This window comes from Barbus barbus (assembly GCF_936440315.1).
Source record: "Barbus barbus genome assembly, chromosome: 5".
Taxonomy (NCBI): Eukaryota; Metazoa; Chordata; class Actinopteri; order Cypriniformes; family Cyprinidae; genus Barbus; species Barbus barbus.
The window spans coordinates 21,075,426-21,093,983 of record NC_136733.1 but is presented as its reverse complement, the minus strand read 5'-3'; the positions used below and the strand labels follow the sequence as shown (position 1 = coordinate 21,093,983).

General features: G+C 38.0%; 1 protein-coding gene across 3 annotated transcripts in view; it reads right to left on the bottom strand.

The window, feature by feature from the left end:
* Nucleotides 1-477: 477 nt before the first annotated feature.
* arb2a (ARB2 cotranscriptional regulator A) overlaps nt 478-18,558 on the bottom strand; it is a 187,363-nt gene continuing 169,282 nt past the window's right edge. For 2 of the 3 annotated variants that reach the window (XM_079417182.1, XM_079417183.1), the window contains one exon: nt 479-2,340. In XM_079417182.1, coding sequence (XP_079273308.1) covers nt 2,192-2,340 — 149 coding nt within the window. In that variant the 3' untranslated portion in view covers nt 479-2,191. Of the gene's footprint in view, nt 2,341-18,558 lie in introns of all 3 variants that reach the window. The other variant, XM_079417181.1, reaches the window with a different exon arrangement.

Here is an 18,558-nt window from a genome sequence, read left to right as displayed (position 1 = left end):
CTATAGACATGGCTTCATCCGATACTTCTGTCTTTGACTGACACTTATTTTGGTTAACATTGGTCTCATTGTAAAGGCCTGGGCTCGATCTAGACACAAATATCAGCTTTCGTGATAGAGTTCCACAGCTGTTACGTGAGAAGTGCGAGTCATTCTCCGAGCAGGCTCACCTTCCCTGGGAACAGAGCTGAGAGGAGAGCCGCTGGAGCAACAGGCTTTATCGGGCTCCGAGGATCTTTCCCTCGTCAGGTTGAACTTTAACCCGACAACTTATTGGGCTGAAAGTGATGCCTTTGCGATCATTACGCTGTAAATAAGAGTACCATGTACATTGGTGTCTTCAAGTGCAAGGGGAGATATGTGCAGGTTAGTTTGTATGCTTGTTTTATGCACTAAAAATATAGAAAAATAAAGTAGCCTATTCTTGCGACACAAACCGGGACAGTTAAAATCAAAGATCGTTACGCATCATTTTTTTATAAAGAAGTTTATTTAATTACAGCATGGAGATCATTATTACACTCACGTGATATGAAAACAAACTGAATGATTAAATAAGGGCACAAACTGCCATTAATTCGAAAACGAAAGACTAACATATTTGAACGATTTATGAAAAGTGAAATCAAAGTTAAAATATCTGAACACGTTTTCATTTAATGAACCATCGAAAGCGAATTAAAAAAGGCAGACAACCCAGAAAACATCTTACACTTCTATAATTTCAGACTAGGATGTTTCAGTAAAACATAGAATATCTTCGATTAAAATATTAATTGTTAAAATGAGTCCTTATTTACAAACCAATTAAGTTTTCGATTTGGTTTAAGGCTGTTCACATATGGCTTGCCAGTTTTGGAAAATCAAATAAAGATGAACGTTGTGTCTTTATTCCTAAGGCAACAATATTGGGATCTGAGTTGAACAGTTTTAACTAGACAGTATAAGCAACTTGCAGTTTATCAGTGGCATCTAATGAATATTTGCAGGAATATTAAGTTTAATTTATTGTAAAAACAGTTAAAACAAAAAAGCCTCTGGGTGGGGTCTTGCATTTTGTCAGCTAGTCACATCTCTATTTTGGATTAAAAAAATAACATGAAATATGTATAAAGCACTAGAACTATTAACATCGATTACCTTCTGCAATCTGAAATAGCAATGATACTTCTAAAAAGTGATGAGACCAAAACAGCCTTTTACTGTGATATTAATCTGTTGACATGCCTGAATGACATATCTTTAAACCTCCACTATACCAAATTGTCCAGGAGACAATCGCTGTTGTCTTTGCTGAGACAGTAACATAACATGCTTTAGCAGAGGATGACAATGATGTGTTAAAACAGTCCAAACAGTCATGGACTTTGCAAAAAGGGCAGGTTACATTTGCATACATCTTAAGGTAGTCTTTTATACTTTGGATAACATTAAATCGTCCTGATCCTGACACATACAAAGATATTCCAAGACTGACATATCTGCTGTCAAAGGGAGATATTCCTAAAACTCATGCTCGCACAAGGTTTTAAGGGATTTAAAAACAGGGGAGAATTCATTCAGACTGTCATGCTTCATTCGAAATCTAGTCTTGAGATAGCATTGAATGAATGGATGTTTGATTCTGCAAGTTGCTTTTTTTTCCCAGTTAAAGTGTTGTGTGTATGAATCAAACAATCCGTAAGCCTTTAGCATCTGACACACAAAAGTTCCTAAGCGTACAAGTTCTTTGAATGCAAGTGAGTCCCTAGAAAGAAACAATGAAACAACGGGGGAAACTAAAGAAGGATACAAAGACTTTGCAGGCAGGCACTAGGACCTGCCAGACTTGTGTGTGTGTGTGTGCAGGTGCTTCCCAGGCATTAGCTCAGTTCAGGACAATGTCAGGATAATTAGAGGTGCATCAAGAGGCGGTGTGCGGCGCCGCCTGTCAGCCTTAATCTGGCCACCGATGGGCCACCACCAAATCCACACAGCAGCCCACAGGAGGCACAAGCAGTGAAGCCATATTGCTTTGACAGTTGCACTCATCCAGAAGTAATGCAAAACGCTATTCTGATGTATACAGGCTGACCCTGCACTCCGTACAATTCACTGGGAGGAGGGCTTCAAGGAGGAATATTTTTCATAAAAAGAACAGAGGAGAAAAAGAACTAAGGGGGTGGGCTCTGGATTGGGATCTATGAGCACTCTATAAGTCTTCGTTTTTTATGCGGTGGGAGCTGCGTGTGGTGACCGGGCTGGAGGAGGACTCATCCTCCTGGTCCTTAAGGGCATCGCTGAAGAACTTGAAGATGGAGTGGAAGCTCTTCCATGATGTTAACTCGTGCTTCTCAGTACCTGCAAAAGACAGAACATGAAGGTGGACGTGAAAAACCAGCCCGATCTCAAGGCAATTTGTACATATTTTATGAGGTGGCTAATTTGTACAACCTCACTTGTACAAATTCATACGATTTTTGCTAAATTGTACGTATTTTACGAGTTGCACAATTCGTATGAATTTGTACGAATGACCTACACCTAACCCCCGCCCCTAAACCTACCCGTCACTGGGGTGTAGACAAATCGTACGAGTGAGGTCGTCACATACGAATTAGTCACGTCGTAAAATACGTACGAATTGGTCGTGAGACAGCGTTGGAAAAACATACAGCCATACCTGTTCATGATTACAGTAAAATAAACCACATTTTTATGAAGTTCACCCCAAAATGAAAACTCTCACATTTAGTCACCCTTTATGACTTCATTTTGTTTTCTGATTAACACTAAAGATGATATTTTCAAAATTTCACTGTAAACTGTCAGAAAAAATGTTGTACCTTTAGAGGTACAACTGTACCGAACTGTTCCTTTAACACTTCCTACTGAGGTCTCCAGGGCCCTTAGATTAAAGCGAGTGATATGTGAGGACTGTTTCATACTCTAAATAGTTTAGTACGTCTGATACCAAGCAAACCTTTGGACTTTGTGTTGTGTACTTTGTGCCCCGACACAACATTTTCCATCTATTAGGATATTGTGCACTTAAGGACAATGGATGGAATGGCTACTATCCATGGAAGATTAAATTCTCTCTCTCTGGAGTTCGATACACCTATCAGTTAATCCACAAATGGCTCAGTTTTCCCTCTGTGGCAGCAGGTTAAAGAATTCCCATGTTTGGGTCATTGGATTCAGGTGAAGTGACATGTACACCCTAAGTCCTCATCAGACCTTTCAAAGTCCCACAAGAGCCTTTCACAGCTCTCATAATGCAGCACTTTCAGGCAGGCAGCGTCTGACGCAAAACAAGCATATTGGGTCTATTTATTTATCGTGCTGTTTGTGAGAAAGGTTGAATTGAACCCCAGCTAGATCAATTCCGCTTTGAACCATTCACACTGTCCGTAGCTTAAAGCATATGACTGCCTTGATATAGGGCTGCATCAGTTTGTGTGGAACAAAGAGGATCAGACTGATGTGCTTTTCTCCCTCAATCACGATTTCTCATTCTTTCCCTCCGCACAGCAACTGGTGCATGAACTTGCCCGGAGGGATCCAATTAAAGACCAACTTTAAGGCCCATGCAAAAAGTGTACTCAGATGGCCATGATATTGACCTCCATGTTTATTACATTGACCTCTGTCTGGGCAGTATTGATGAAGATAGCTGTGGTGAGATGGGAAAGAGGTGTGTGCATATCAGAATGGTCTTTCTAACTCAACCAATGATCAGTGCCTCAGGTCAAGTTTACAAAGCTGACGATCAGCGAGTCGATACCTGCTGCCCAAACAATCTCTTTAGTGGTGTAGGTCCTGGCGCAACAGCACTCCAGAGGAGAAGACATTGCCTCCACTGCTCTTATTTATAATTCATACCCAATTTGGAGCACACAGCCTTTACTTTCCCTCCACTCCAGGCCCCCTCACCTTTCCTAACTAACCTTTTTATTTGTCTTTCTTTCTGTTTTTTTCCACAGGACCAATTAACGGTGATGGGTTCACTTTTTGTTACCTTGAACCGCTGGTGAACCCCTGGTCAACGAGAGCGACTCATACTGATCCCAGCCACGAGGTCAGCCACAGTGTGTCTCCGAGCAGATATGCAAATGCAGCGAGCTCCTGTGGTGACCCTGCAGGAGCTCCGCCCCTGCCGGCGACATCACCTTTGATGAGGGTTCCCAAGCATGCCTCACTAATGACCCTTTATTACTCTACCTTGCCATCTCTTAATTGCTAAGATGTGTTGAGTGTAATCAATAGTGTATGTGTGCCGCGGCGTGTCTCGGTTACGTCGCTCGCATAGACACACAAAGAATGGGGAAGGAGACAGCCGTGTCTGGCTAACCCACAAATTAAATGAATGCCATTTAAAGAGGTGGCCATTGATTAAATGCCATCTTTCAATAAAGAGAGCAATGTCTACCGCGCATAGAAGTAGGAAAAGTCTCTTGTTCTGCTGTTCCTTCAGTTTTTTTTTCTTTTTCTTTCAGTTTTTTCTCTTCGTCTGGGGGATTTTTTAAAGTTCTTTAAGATAGGTGGGATATAAGGCTGATCATTTCTTTAACGTCTTACAAATAATGGCACGCTACTACTACAAAATTAACATGCAATTGGGAAACAGATTATTAAAGCCATGACAAAACTTTTATGGTGCAATTACATTTATTTATACAAATTATGACAATAAACAAAATGAACTTTTATCTAATTACTTGCATACAAATTCTTTGATATATTTCCTGAGTTAAAATGTTATTAATCAGTTTTTCAGATTGGAATAAAATTTTATTTTTCAAAATGCATTGGCTGTTTTGTATGTTTTAGATAAAAAATGGATTATAGTTATTATTATATATAGTTATATATATATATATTTTTTTTTTTCCCAAATGTAAAACTGTAAAAATTTACAGACAAAAGCTAATAAGCAAATAAATAAGTTAAAACAAACAGAGATTGACAGTACAAGAAAGTACTGAAGTATTAAACTTGAAAGTTAGGTAACACCCAAATTTAGGTCAATTTCTTTGTAGATATTTTAGAAAATCACATTAAGTGACATGTACATACAAAATCTTGTGCTTTCTGTAAGCACCATAATTATGTATACTACACATGCAATTGTGCAATAAAGAAGTTGCACCTTTTGAATTGGTTTCAGTGAAAACTCTCCAGCAGGCAGACTGTGATCCACACGACCCCGACACTCCTCACAACATACTCATGCTTACAAAAACACTAGATTTTGATATCCTCATCTTCAACAACGCACCTCACAGTATGAGCACAAACACACTGCCGCTCACACCAGGCCACTGTTATCTGTGTTAATTCATACGACTCCATTTGACCAGAGTATTTGTCATAATGAAGCTTCATATTTCACTACCCCGTTAAGACGTCTTCCAGATGCAGATGAAATCTTTATAATGAACCATTACATTATTCAGCTGGATACCTTTGAGGGTAATTTAGTAGTTCTTTGATCTCACTGTGACAAATAGTGTTTGAAACAGTGTCCCGGTGACAAACACACACTCTTTCTCCCTCACACACACAGACACACTCACACAAACACAAGCACTCTTTCAACATTCATGTCAACAATAAATCAAGGAAGACAGGCTTTAGCTATCGGCAATTCCTTTTTCTTCCCTCACCAGAAGCTTTACAAATGGTAATCGTGTGTGATGGTAAAATGCTCATGAGCGAACGATGCTCGAATGAACGAGCAGTCAAAGCACCGCCGCAAGTAACACTCTGAGAGAGTAAAAAATATCAAAGAGTGCTGATTGTAATTGGTCTCCATCTGTAGCGTTGCATTCAATCGCGTCTCCTAATTGATTGAGCATAACTGGCATATTCTATTTGTCAAAATTATTTGATTTCATTGCCAGACATTTTTCATGTTGTAATTACACAGTTGTTGAAAAATTACAGTATCTGATATTCTAGTAATTAAAATATTACAACCTCTAATTGTTTTAGTGTGATTGTTTGCAGTTATGGTAGCTTTTTGTGTGTGCGCATGTGTGTCTGTGTCTTTCTTATATACACTGCACATCAGCACAATTATATCCTTGACTTATTCAACACACAGTGTGCTTTTAGTTTTACTTAAAACTAGAATGAACTACTCAGAGTAACACTAGCAGGGGAAACTATCCGTTGCATTATGCTGCAGAGTCTATTTGCTATCTGTGTCCCTGTTAGCAAAGGGCTTAGATTTCCGGTCCCAACGCTCTCTGATATTTGTTTGCTCTATGCTCTAGCGGTTTGGCGCTTTTGCCATGCATGTCTGAACATCTGAGAGGCAATCTGAGAGAGTCGGCTCGAGGACAAACAAGGCCAAAACAGGTGTCAACGTTCTAGCACGTTGTGTTAACACGGCTCTCTGTGATGGAGATTCGTGATGGAGATACGATTCGTGACACAACTAATTAAATCTAAATATACTCTATAGCCAACCCCCACCCGTTGCTCCCCCGACACATAAACCCACTGCCCTTCGAGGATATGGCTCATCCCTCTTCACGTTAGACGCCAAGAGCAAATATTACTGCTGCAACTAGAGTGTGCTTTGTTTGCATTATATCTAATTAAATTAATGCATTTGGAAAAAAAAAATAAGCACTTAAAATTGCAAATAGAAAAGGGAAAAAACATGCATGCACACCTACGATTTCATCAAAAAGTCTCTCTGTCAATTCCCCATACGCAGGACCTGTCTGGCGGTGGGTTCCCCTTGTTTCCCCCCCTCCTCTGCCTCTTTTAATTACTTTACTTATTATTGTTGTAAGAGCAAACAGAGGCAGAACTCATTACACATCCATAAATGAGAAAGCGAACGTGTGGCTTCAGGGCCTGCTGAGAGAACCTACAATTCACTTAAAAAGTTGGAAACAAAGCAAGAGGGGGTAAAGAGTGAGTGAATGAAGGAAGAGCAGGAGACGAATGCTATGAAATGAAGTTTCATTCCTCTCTTTTCACATTATTCAAGCTTGGAACGGAGCAAAGGCAACAAGAGAATGAGCTCCACAACACATTTCCAGTGTGTGTCCCGGAGCTGCTCCTCCCTTGCAGCGGTGCATTTAAAAAAAAAAAAAAATTTTTTATATGAGAGTGGGCGCCTCAACTTAGCTGTAATAAAGACGGCAAGTTTTATAGCGCTGGAATGGAGTCTTTACGAGATAACCGGAGAGCAGGGGCCAGTGTGGGATGTGTAGCGTGAGTATTTGAGACTCTGGGGGACACTGAGTCAAATCATACCGCGGGTACTGTACCCACCGAAGACAGCCGTAACTACTGGCAGTGGCTTATTCTGTTGCAGAGTATTCAGGAGAGAAAATCTAATGATGGCGCTTGGGTGTCTGAATCTGTTTTACCAGTCTGACTAAAGTTAGTCATTAGCCCAGGCTAGCACTTTGCGAGAAAGCTAGCGCTTCATTATACAGCCTGACTGTGCCCACTCTGTTTGCTCCTCTATAAAATAGCCTGTAATAAAGCAAATCAAGAACCACAGAGGAATTCAGAAATGACAAACCATATCCCTGACAGTGGAGCAGAAACACCGATAGCAAGGCTAATTTGAGGGCTAATTTGTTAGCAAGTCAAATAACCTAAGTCCACAGTAGCATAATTAAGTTAGCCGCTGATAAAAATGCCTGCAGATGTCAGAGTCGACTCCGGAGGGGAAACCGAAAAATAAACAAGAATGACGGAGAGACCCGGAGTGCAAACAAATCCTAAACCCCAGTTGCTCATCATTACAGTACTAGAATATTCATTAAGTGGTCTGCGGAAGAGTGACCGAAGCCTTACGGTAAGATAAAACGCAATACATGTGCTCTGCTTTAGTACTATGTGTGTATAGTTTTTATTTTTACATACTGTATATTTTTATGTATGCCATCAGTGTTGAGGGTATTGAGTAATACATGCTACATAATCAGGTTACTTTATTCATGTAATAAATAAATAATTGGTCTTATAAACATACACATGGTCAACATTTTGTAAGAGCAAAAATGTAAAAATAGAAATCTGTTAACATTAACAATTATATTAATAATCTGTAATAGTCTATCACCTGCAGCTCTTTCACAAAAACGAGTGGATAAACGATCATTTAATCTCAGAAAGAGGAGAGAGTGGGAAAGAGCCTGTTGCAAATGAATGTTGATCTGTCACCAGCACAACGCAGGTACACAGAGGGTTAATTCACACAGGCTTTAGCACCAGCACAAGACAGCGTGTCAAGAGTGTACAATAACAGCACATCACTTGCAAAATTGCACATACACAGATGAGAGGTGTTAGATACTGTTTGATGAAATTGGCACCGCAGACAAAAGCCCTCTAAAAACCGTCAGTGTATTTGGATTAAGTACACGGTGACCGCATGAACATTTGCACATTTCCTCTGAAATGATTGAAAACATCAAACATCACTGCATGTGCGTACCTTGACATTACTCTCTGGTCCATTTTATGTCACCTTTACTCTCTTATATTTGAGAATATGGAATACAGATGTGTAAGACCGTGCATTGAAAAGCCCAACAGGATTTGGCTTTGGTCTCTGTGACCCCCTACCTCCATAACAAGAATAAAAATAATAATAACACTGACCCAAAAAGATTTTATGGCTAAATATGAGTTTATTAATCTTGCATGTAGGGTGAGATCAGTCAGAGATACCTAAATGATGACACAATTATGTTACTTGACTAACTCTCCCCACTTCCCAATAACGAGACCTCCACATTAAACCTGATGAACATCTTCAGCTGAAGTAACAGATGGACCCTACAGGTGCTGCTACCTTTTTAACAGTGCCTGGGAAAGTGAGAGTGAGGAGGCGTATCAATAGCAGATCAATACAATACAAAACACAGTGTTTGAGTGTGTTTACTAAAGGAGCAGCAGCAGCCATGGACCGAAGAGAGTTCATGACATACATACCAACACTGTGTAAACTAAAGAAGACAATGGATTCTTCTTGCTTCTGCTAACATTGAGATACATCTACGAAATGGGTGTGTTTGTAGACTGAATCATGGAAATTGATTTTTGCGCTGGACAGATTTCAAATCTGTTTAGTTGGAAGGTATGAGCACATGTGGGATGATGCAAGAGAGTGTAAATCAAACCACAGGCTAATGCAGCGATTGAGTCAAGCACACAACGCAGCAGGACAATAATTGAGAAAACTGACTTGGCAAAGAATTATTACATGTACACTGCACCGCCTTGAGTTCAAAGCTTTTTTTTTTTTTGTTCAGAGAAAACTTTTTTTTCATTGCAAGTTGGACACTGTTACCCAGAGCAAGTTAGTTTTATCCATGTTATACACTTCATAATTCTTATGTTTCAAAGCACCTTAACAAAGGAATGTCTCAATGCGTAAGCCAGGGTTAACTCGGAAAAACTAAAGAAAAAAACTAAAGAACAAAAAAAAATATTCAGGTGAAAAGCTGACCTTGAGAGAACACAGACTTTGATGGATGAGCCTGTTATCCTCTGTGAAGGCAAGAAAAAAAGTAGTATATACAGTATATACAGTATATATATATATATATATACACACACACACGAATCTAACTAATATGAACTATGACTACTATAACTATATGAACTAATGTTGTATTAGTAAAAATTAAGCTGGTATGTTTCTTACATTGTTAATTCAATTATATATATATATATATATATATATATATATATATATATATATATATATATATATATATATATATATATATACACACACACACATACACATATATACACTGTAAACAAAAAAAAACTTAAAACCAGCTTCAGCAGATTTTTGAGTTCTCTGGTTGCCTTAAAATTAAGTTGGCCCAACTTTTTTTTTTATTTTATTTTTTTACAGTATATATATATATATATATATATATATATATATATATATATATATATACACACACACAATCACACGCAAACATGTATAAGTCTGTATCAACAATGTAACAAATGTAACAGCTGTAATATATTTTATATTATTACAATTTATATATAAACACATGTATAACTGTGCATGAATAATGTAACAAACTTAGCTATAATAATACGTTTTCTATTATTACAATTGAAGGGAAAGGGAAGCTAATTTCAAACTATTTGAATTACTGTATATATACAACGTGTTTAATATATGCATTTGTTACATTATGCCATTTTGCTTTTTGCTGTAATTTGTAATACATTTTTTATCAAATACTTAGATACTTCTCGAAAATTTCCTCATACCGATGCCAAATGTTATCGTGTTACATAGTATGCATAAGACTAGTCACATATTCATTGAGTAAGTTGCTAAATTATTTAGTACGAGAATTCCATTTGTAAGAAAAAAATGCAAAAATAAATGAATAAAATCTCTAGTAGCGATGCAGATGTGGTCGGTGAAGCACCCCCTTGCTGACTAGCTTGCATTATTTGCAGTTGGCGTCGCTCACCAACACAGTGGATGTGGAAGTGTGTGATCTGAAGCTGGATTACTGGCCTCAAAACTATACGTACACAGCATTCACATGTGTTTAGCATCGCAATAGTGCTCCATGACATACTTTCCAGGTGGAGCTTTCAGAAGGCTGTCTCCTCCAGCCTGAGTGGAGGCAAAGGAGGGTGATCAGCCTCTCGCTGTGCTGTCATCTGTAATTACAGGGGCATCTTCAGAGCAGCCCCATGCAAAGCGGGTGGCAGACAGGCTAGCGGCTAATGCACAGGACCCACACTTCACATCAGCGAGGAAGGCAGGCTGACCTTGCTTGCCTCACATTAGCACTCTTATCTGGTGCGTGTGTGTATGTGTGTGTTGTGTGGCGGTGTAGGAGATAGTCCTGGAGTGGGCCGCGGGGGCGGAGAGGAGCAGAAATAGATCACTTAGGGGAACAAAGTGTAATTAATGGGTGGAGAGAGATAAGAGTACCCTGGCCACTATCTGGGAATGTGCTAATGGGGTTCACACACACTCAGCATGAGCAGGGGATGACCCCTGACAGTGTGTGTGCGCGTGTGTGTGGAAGAAGACATGATGTATACTGATGTGATTGATATGAGTGAGTGAGGGAGTGAATATTAGAATTGTGTAGACATTTCACTGAAATCTTCAAAATGTGTCACTGTGGTGTGCTGGTTGATGTGTTGAGAATATGTTAATATACAGCGTATGAAAATTTGAACCATTACTCCATGTATTTCACAGATTTCAGTTGGACTTAATAATTAAGTTAATAATTTATCTTTTTAAAATGTCATGTTTATTTCAACTGAAATCACACCAGTCCGGTGTGTACTAATTCAGACTAACAGATCTATAGTTGATAAGTTTTACAGTTTATATCTTGCTATAGCACAGCACTCTAAAACCACTATTAGTAGTTGTATCTCTAAATTAGTAAATATTAAAGTGATTTACTAAAAACATTAAAGCTAAAAAATAGGGAGACATGGCTTATAATGACAAGCTGAAAATTATTTTATAAGAACCAATATCTGGCATCCGATAAATGTCAAATATTAAAATTCTGTAATATTTTGTCAAAAAAAGTATATATATGTATATGTATCAGTCATTCTTGAAACATGGGACAAAACATGTCCAGCAATTGTAACTGCTATCAGATTTAAAAATTAAATGTTATGGGGATTGATCATAATCTATTTAATTCAATTTAATTTCATCATTATTATGTGAGATCTATGACACTTATTGTCTTCTCACTATATCTAAAACAGTGTGTCCACAGAGAAGGGTTCAATCATTCATATGCTATAAAATGGATAAAAATGTTTTTAACGATAAAAAATAGCTTGTTTTATCAAAACCAACAATTAATAATATCTCATATCAACGCAAGGTTGTTTTTCAGTGACATATGCATGTTTCATAAGGTTTTAAAGTTTTGTCCCCACTTTTTGTCAACACCGTCAGACATTCATTCAAATGTAATAAAATCAATGAATATCAGGGGCAGCTGTCACTCTAAAGGATCCCTTGCCACAGTCCTCCTCTGCAGACTACATCACTGTCAGACAGACTCTGGTCAGTTTTATAGTTTTAGAATATTTTAAATCCTAATGTTAATATTTCATGTGTCACAACCATGATACATCAACACCATCTTCCAATTTCTGAGGAAATTATTTGAAATATTTAGATCATTTTATTCTCCTGAAGCAGGTTCCATTAGCATCTAGTATCAACAGAAAAACATGAACTCCATTTGTTTTGTGAAAGAAATGCCAAATGTGTCAACACCATCAGATGTCACCACATCAAGATTTTGTGTTCCAATAATATATCAAAATACTTAAATGTGACTCTTGAATAAAAGCTTTATAAACAATAACATTCTCACTGCCTGTTGTGGTTGTTTTAACACAGTAATTGTTTGATTCAATGTATTTGATAGTTAAAAATACTACAAATTCAGGTTTTCGTCACCACCGTCAGATACGTCAACTCCGTCAGTTCTGTCACCTCCGTCAGATGACTATTTTGATAATATTTCATTATGATATTTTATATTTGTTGTGGAATTGTTGGTCGCATGTGAAAGTGTAATCTGTTTGCTAACATGAGAATGTGTTTTGAAATGTTAAAAACATCTTGAATGCTGTTAAAGATAAAGTTGAAATTATATTACACAGTCCAAGGTAAAAAAAAGCACATTTTGTTTAAAAAAGAGAAAAGTTGGGAGGTTGCATCAAAGCATAGCTCAGTAGCTTAGTACATATAAGACACATAAATGTAGTTTCATTTTTCTGAGTACAAAGTTTTATTTTTTTCAATTTTGCACCCTGTTTTGTCCCACTTCTCAAGAATGACTGCCATATATGTATATGTATATGACATGTATTTCATAATGATATTTCCCCCCATTTTAAATTCTTATGATCCAATGAAAGGTTAGATTTTAGTGATTTAAAAAAAAAAAAAAAGATCAAAAGGATTAACAATGCAGATTAATTTTCACAGCCTCCTTTGATCATATTTACCAAGGGTGCCAATATTTTTGACCATGACTGTATGCATATATATATATATATACACAAAGATTAAATTTAACAGTGTTGTTAAATAGTTAGTATTTGTAAAGATTAACATCATTATGGAAAAGGTAATCTAAATGTAAAAAATATGCAATATAAACTGATAATTACGATATAGTACGGATATATGCATCTCCCCCAAAAAACTAATACAAAAATCCCTAGTTCTGAATCATCTCGAATCATTTATTTATAGGTAAGACAATTACAACCCAAATTCCATATTGGAGTCAACGCGCTCTTGTTTTCAAAGAGGATTTTGTGGTTTAATGCATAAGAGGAAACAACTAGAACATGTTGTTACAGTCGCCACGCTCCCCTCCTTCGCAACACCCACACAGAACACACGTCTTTCACATCAAACCCATGAACAATGTTATTACGCTTGGCTCAGTGGCAGGGCTTCAAATGAAGAGGACATTAATGTTTACATTGACTGAGGAACAAGGATAGCATAACAGTCAGTTTAAGGTCAGTTCACGGCGACAAAAAGGATGCTAATTGAGAGGAACTTCCTAACAACCTCCTGTATGCGTGGGTCCTGCGTCAGGGGCCCGTCCAGGAGCCATGAAGGGGATTCTATGACTCTGAAGCACCACATGGTATACAGACAATATTTAAAATGCATTTCCTCTGTTTGTCTGAAAACAGAGCAGTGCTTCTCAACTGATGGACTGCAAACCAAAAATGGGTCACAGGTCTGTTCTGATAGGGTCATGGAAAGCAGGGCAAAAAACAATGCTAAATGCACAGACATTAAAATGCAACTAGTGCATAGTTAGGACAGCAAAACAACATTAATAATGTGATGTTTGAGGGATTCAATAATAGTGTAATAAGATTAATATTTATTTTGAGAGTCGAATTAGTAGCTTCACATTTGTGCAACCCGATGGTTATCTGCACACTGTAGATCTGACAGTCTCTATATGTGTGTGTGTGTGTGTGTATATACAAATACAAACATACATATATACTGGCCACTTTATTAGGTACACCTTGCTAGTACTGGGTTGGACCCCCTTTTGCCTTCAGAACTGCCTTAATTCTTCGTGGCATATATTCAACAAGGTGTTGGAAACATTCCTCAGAGATTGTGGTCCATATTGACATGATAGCATCACGCAGTTGCTGCAGATTTGTCGGCTGCACATCCATGATGCGAATCTCCCGTTCAACCACATCCCAAAGGTGCTCTATTGGATTGAGATCTGGTGACTGTGGAGGCCATTTGAGTAAAGTCAACTCATTGTCATGTTCAAAAAAACAGTCTGAGACGATTTGAGCTTTGTGACACGTTATCTTGCTGGAATTAGCCATCAGAAGATGGGTACACTGTAGTCATAAAGGGATGGACATGGTCAGCAACAATACTCAGGTAGGCTGTGCCGTTTAAACGATGCTCAATTGGTACTAAGGGACCTAAAGTGTGCCAAGAAAATATCCCCCATACCATTACACCACCACCACCAGCCTGAACCGTTGAGACAAGGCAGGATGGATCCATGCTTTCATGTTCTTTACGCCAAATTCTGACCCTACCATCTGAATGTCGCAGCAGAAATCGAAACTCATCAGACCAGGCAACGTTTATCCAATCTTCTATTGTCCAATTTCGGTAAGCCTGTGCGAATTGTAGCCTCCGTTTCCTGTTCTTAGCTGACAGGAGCGGCACCCGGTGTGGTCTCCTGCTGCTGTAGCCCATCTGCTTCAGGGTTCGACGTGTTGTGCGTTCAGAGATGGTATTCTGCATACCTTGGTTGTAACGAGTGGTTATTTGAGTTACTGTTGCCTTTCTATCATCTCTAACCAGTCTGCCCATTCTCCTTTGACCTCTGACATCAACAAGGCATGTTCGTTCACACAACTGCCGCTCACTGGATATTTTCTCTTTTTCGGACCATTCTCTGTAAACCTTAGAGATGGCTGTGCGTGAAAATCCCAGTAGATCAGCAGTTTTTGAAATACTCAGACCAGCCCGTCTGGCACCAACAACCATTCCACGTTCAAAGTCACTTAAATACCCTTTCTTCTAGATGCCTAAATGCATTGAGTTGCTGCCATGTGATTGGCAATTTGTGCTACCAAGCAATTGAACAGGTGTACCTAATGAAGTGGTACATATACGGTGAGTGTATATGTGCGTGTGCGTGCGTGCATATACATACACATACACACACACCCGGAATGTTTTTTTGCTGCTTATTATTTTTGTAGACACATTCTTTGCATGATTTTTGAAATAGAAATATTTTTTAACATTATAAATGTCTCAAATACATTTAATGTCACCTTTGGCGAATACGTTTTTCCATAGAAATAATTAATAATTTAAATAAAACTACTACTAATAAAAAATGTTAAGAAATGCTTAATCATGATATTAGAATGATTTCTGAAGACTCATATGACACTCATATGACACACACACACAATAAGCACTTTATTGGCAAACCGATACTACAAAGGCATCAAGTGAGTGCACTCTGGACAAAACATGGAGAAAAAAAAAAAAAAAAGCACATTTACACTCAGGCGATGATTCATTAGAGAAAAGCTGCAAAAAGCAGTAAATGTTTATTAAAAAAAAAAAGTTTGTGTTTTGTTTACAAACTTACTCAGCATGAGAGGAGCCAAAAGTTCAGCGCAAACAACCCACCCAAACAAAACTCCACAAACAAACAAACAAACAAACAAACATAAACAATGGCAGGCATCTAAAAGCATCTCCGCTTTAGCATACACAAAGCGTGGGAAGAGTTAACTCCCTGATAAGCTGTCTCAAACCCCGGCATTATGCATTTTTCATGCCATGTGAGTCAGAGAGCGAATAATTATCTCTCTATCTCTCTGCAGACGAGTGTAGAGGGCTGCAGCCACTTCCCTCTCTGTGCTCTCTCCACACTCAATGAGAATTAACTCATACAGACGTCAACAAAACATTCAGCTGAACCCTTGCATGGGCAGGTGAATAAACAGAGCAAGGACCTTCAGATGTATTTAGCGATTCCATGGTCGCACTGACCTCCAAATGAGGCTGGATCTGTCCCTGCTGGGGGCAAACAGGAAAAAAAAAAACCCCACCTTGACCAAATCTATAGACCCTTATCTGACGGAGCGGCTAACGCTGAACACATAGCCATGTCAAATAAGATGTACAGAGATGTTCAGATGCACCGTGACCCTGTAGCGACACACTATTAATCAAAAGTGTGTTAGGGATGCAGGAGCGAGTCAGGATGAGTCTTTAAGGATTGTGTGTTTGGTGTGGGTGTGCGAGTACAGCAGGGGTCAGGAGCTGCTCTGACTCTCTCAATGCCTCTCTATTGACAGCAGAGGTGAGAGTGAGCGCGAGGAACGGCAAATAGAATAAAATAATCAATACATTCTCACTTGTCAGAAGGGTAAGAGTCCTTTAAGAAGAGTAAACTTTAACCCCGCTGTATGTTACATTGATCAGATTATGTAAACTCCTGCCACTGGCGGCCCTGCTATATCTGTTCTGACATATAAGGAATGTGAGTCACCGATAACATTGTTTGAGAAGATGTGTGACTGTAAGTGTCAGAGAGTGAGAGACTGAGAAAACACATTCCTTTACAAATGCCTGTGATACAAAAATACAAATAATGCTGCTCATAAGATTTAAACACTGACCCCTATAGTAAAAAGCCTCTGTGTGTAACTCATCCCACAGCATTTACCTGAAAATACCTGAACCAAATGATTTATTACATTTGCCTCCGTTAATGGTTATCAGATAAGTATTCTACCTCTGATGATATTTCCTGCTGTTGTTGTTCCTTACCTTTTTTTGTGAAATAAATTAATACTTTTAAACAGCAAGGATGCATTATATTAGATCAAAAGTAACATTAAATACATTTACAATTACAAACATTTCTATTTCAAATAAATGCTGTTTTTAAAGTCTTTCTGTATAATGCAGTATAAAAGTAATTCCAATGCGTTAATTGTCTTGTAATGTACCTTATAATGCATTGTACAATCTCAATAACACATGTAACCACAGTTAATTCATTATAACACTCATCATTTCATTGTTACACTATGCATTTTAAATTATAATAAAATGCACATTATGAATAATTATAAAGCATTATACCCGTTAATAACCCTTTATAATGCATTATTCATTACGGCTTTAAGAAAAGTGTTACCTAACTTTCTACTCATCAAAGAATCCTGTAAAAAATGTATCACCATTTCCACAAAAAAATATTAAGTAGCACAACTGTTTTAAACATTGATAATAAAAAGAAATGTTTCTATTATAATTTATGGAAGACCATGTGACACTGAAGGCTGGAGTAATGACTGCTGAAATTTCTGCAAAAAGCACAGATTTTACTGTAATTTTAATCAAATAAAGTTTTTTTAAATTTTGACTTTTGGTATTTTATAAAAATAAATAAATTTAACGAGTGGAGTTTGTTACAATTTTGTATTAGTATGTTTGTATAATACATAATTAGAACACAAAATTGGATTGCCACCTGTAAAAATACATTTCTCAATAATATTATGTATTTCTTATTTCCAATTAATTAATTGTTAAGAAACTAGAATCATTAAGAGGAGTTATATTTACCACTAGAAACAACACATTCTTCAAGACTCTCATCACCATTAGAGACCAAAACATTTCTGACATACTGGCATGGGATATTTTGATTGGGCCAGTAAACAACCACAGAGCAATGTGCTAAAACTACTCATAAAACTACATACTAGCAACACCCTGGCATCCACGCACAACAACCTAGTATTGAGGTATTTTCTTTCCGCCTGTTTTTTTCTAAAGTATTATGTAGCTGTTTCAAGTTATCTCCATGAAAATGAAGAACAAGACATTGAGTGCTTAACCTTCAAATTGTTCCTGTTTCTGTTCAAAGAAATACTTTAGTAGAAACAAAGTCCTCTGGGTATGTTAGTACAGTATCATGTGATAAATTAGACAAAGCAAAACAAGCTTTAAAAGTTAATGAAGTGAAGTGGAACATTAATGCAGCGAGAGATAAATGGAGACAGAGAGAGAGGGAGAGATGCTAACCCTCTGTCATAATTTAAACAAGTAAAAAGTCTCCCACCGTTCTGTTTACAGTGTATAATTAATGCCTGCAAGTTCAAACACTGCTTTATCTGTACTCGTCAGCTTAAGTGATATGATTTCATGTTTTATGGCTGGTTTTGCCCCTCTCTTTAGGCTAAAACTACTGGGGCAATTCTGCCCCCCCCAAACACTGCTGCTAAAGTGCCTAGTTAATTCCCTCCCCACCGCTGACAACAGCCGCATCCATCAATCCGTCTAAAATACGCCCCCAATCGCTTCGAGTTTTACTACCGTGCATCTCTCGTTATTGGGCTGATGGCATGTTTCAAAGCCTTGTTTCGCTCCATGTCTTCGGTTGTTGACCTCTGAGGTCTCGGTAACTTTAAACCCTCCACGCCTACGTCTGCTTGATG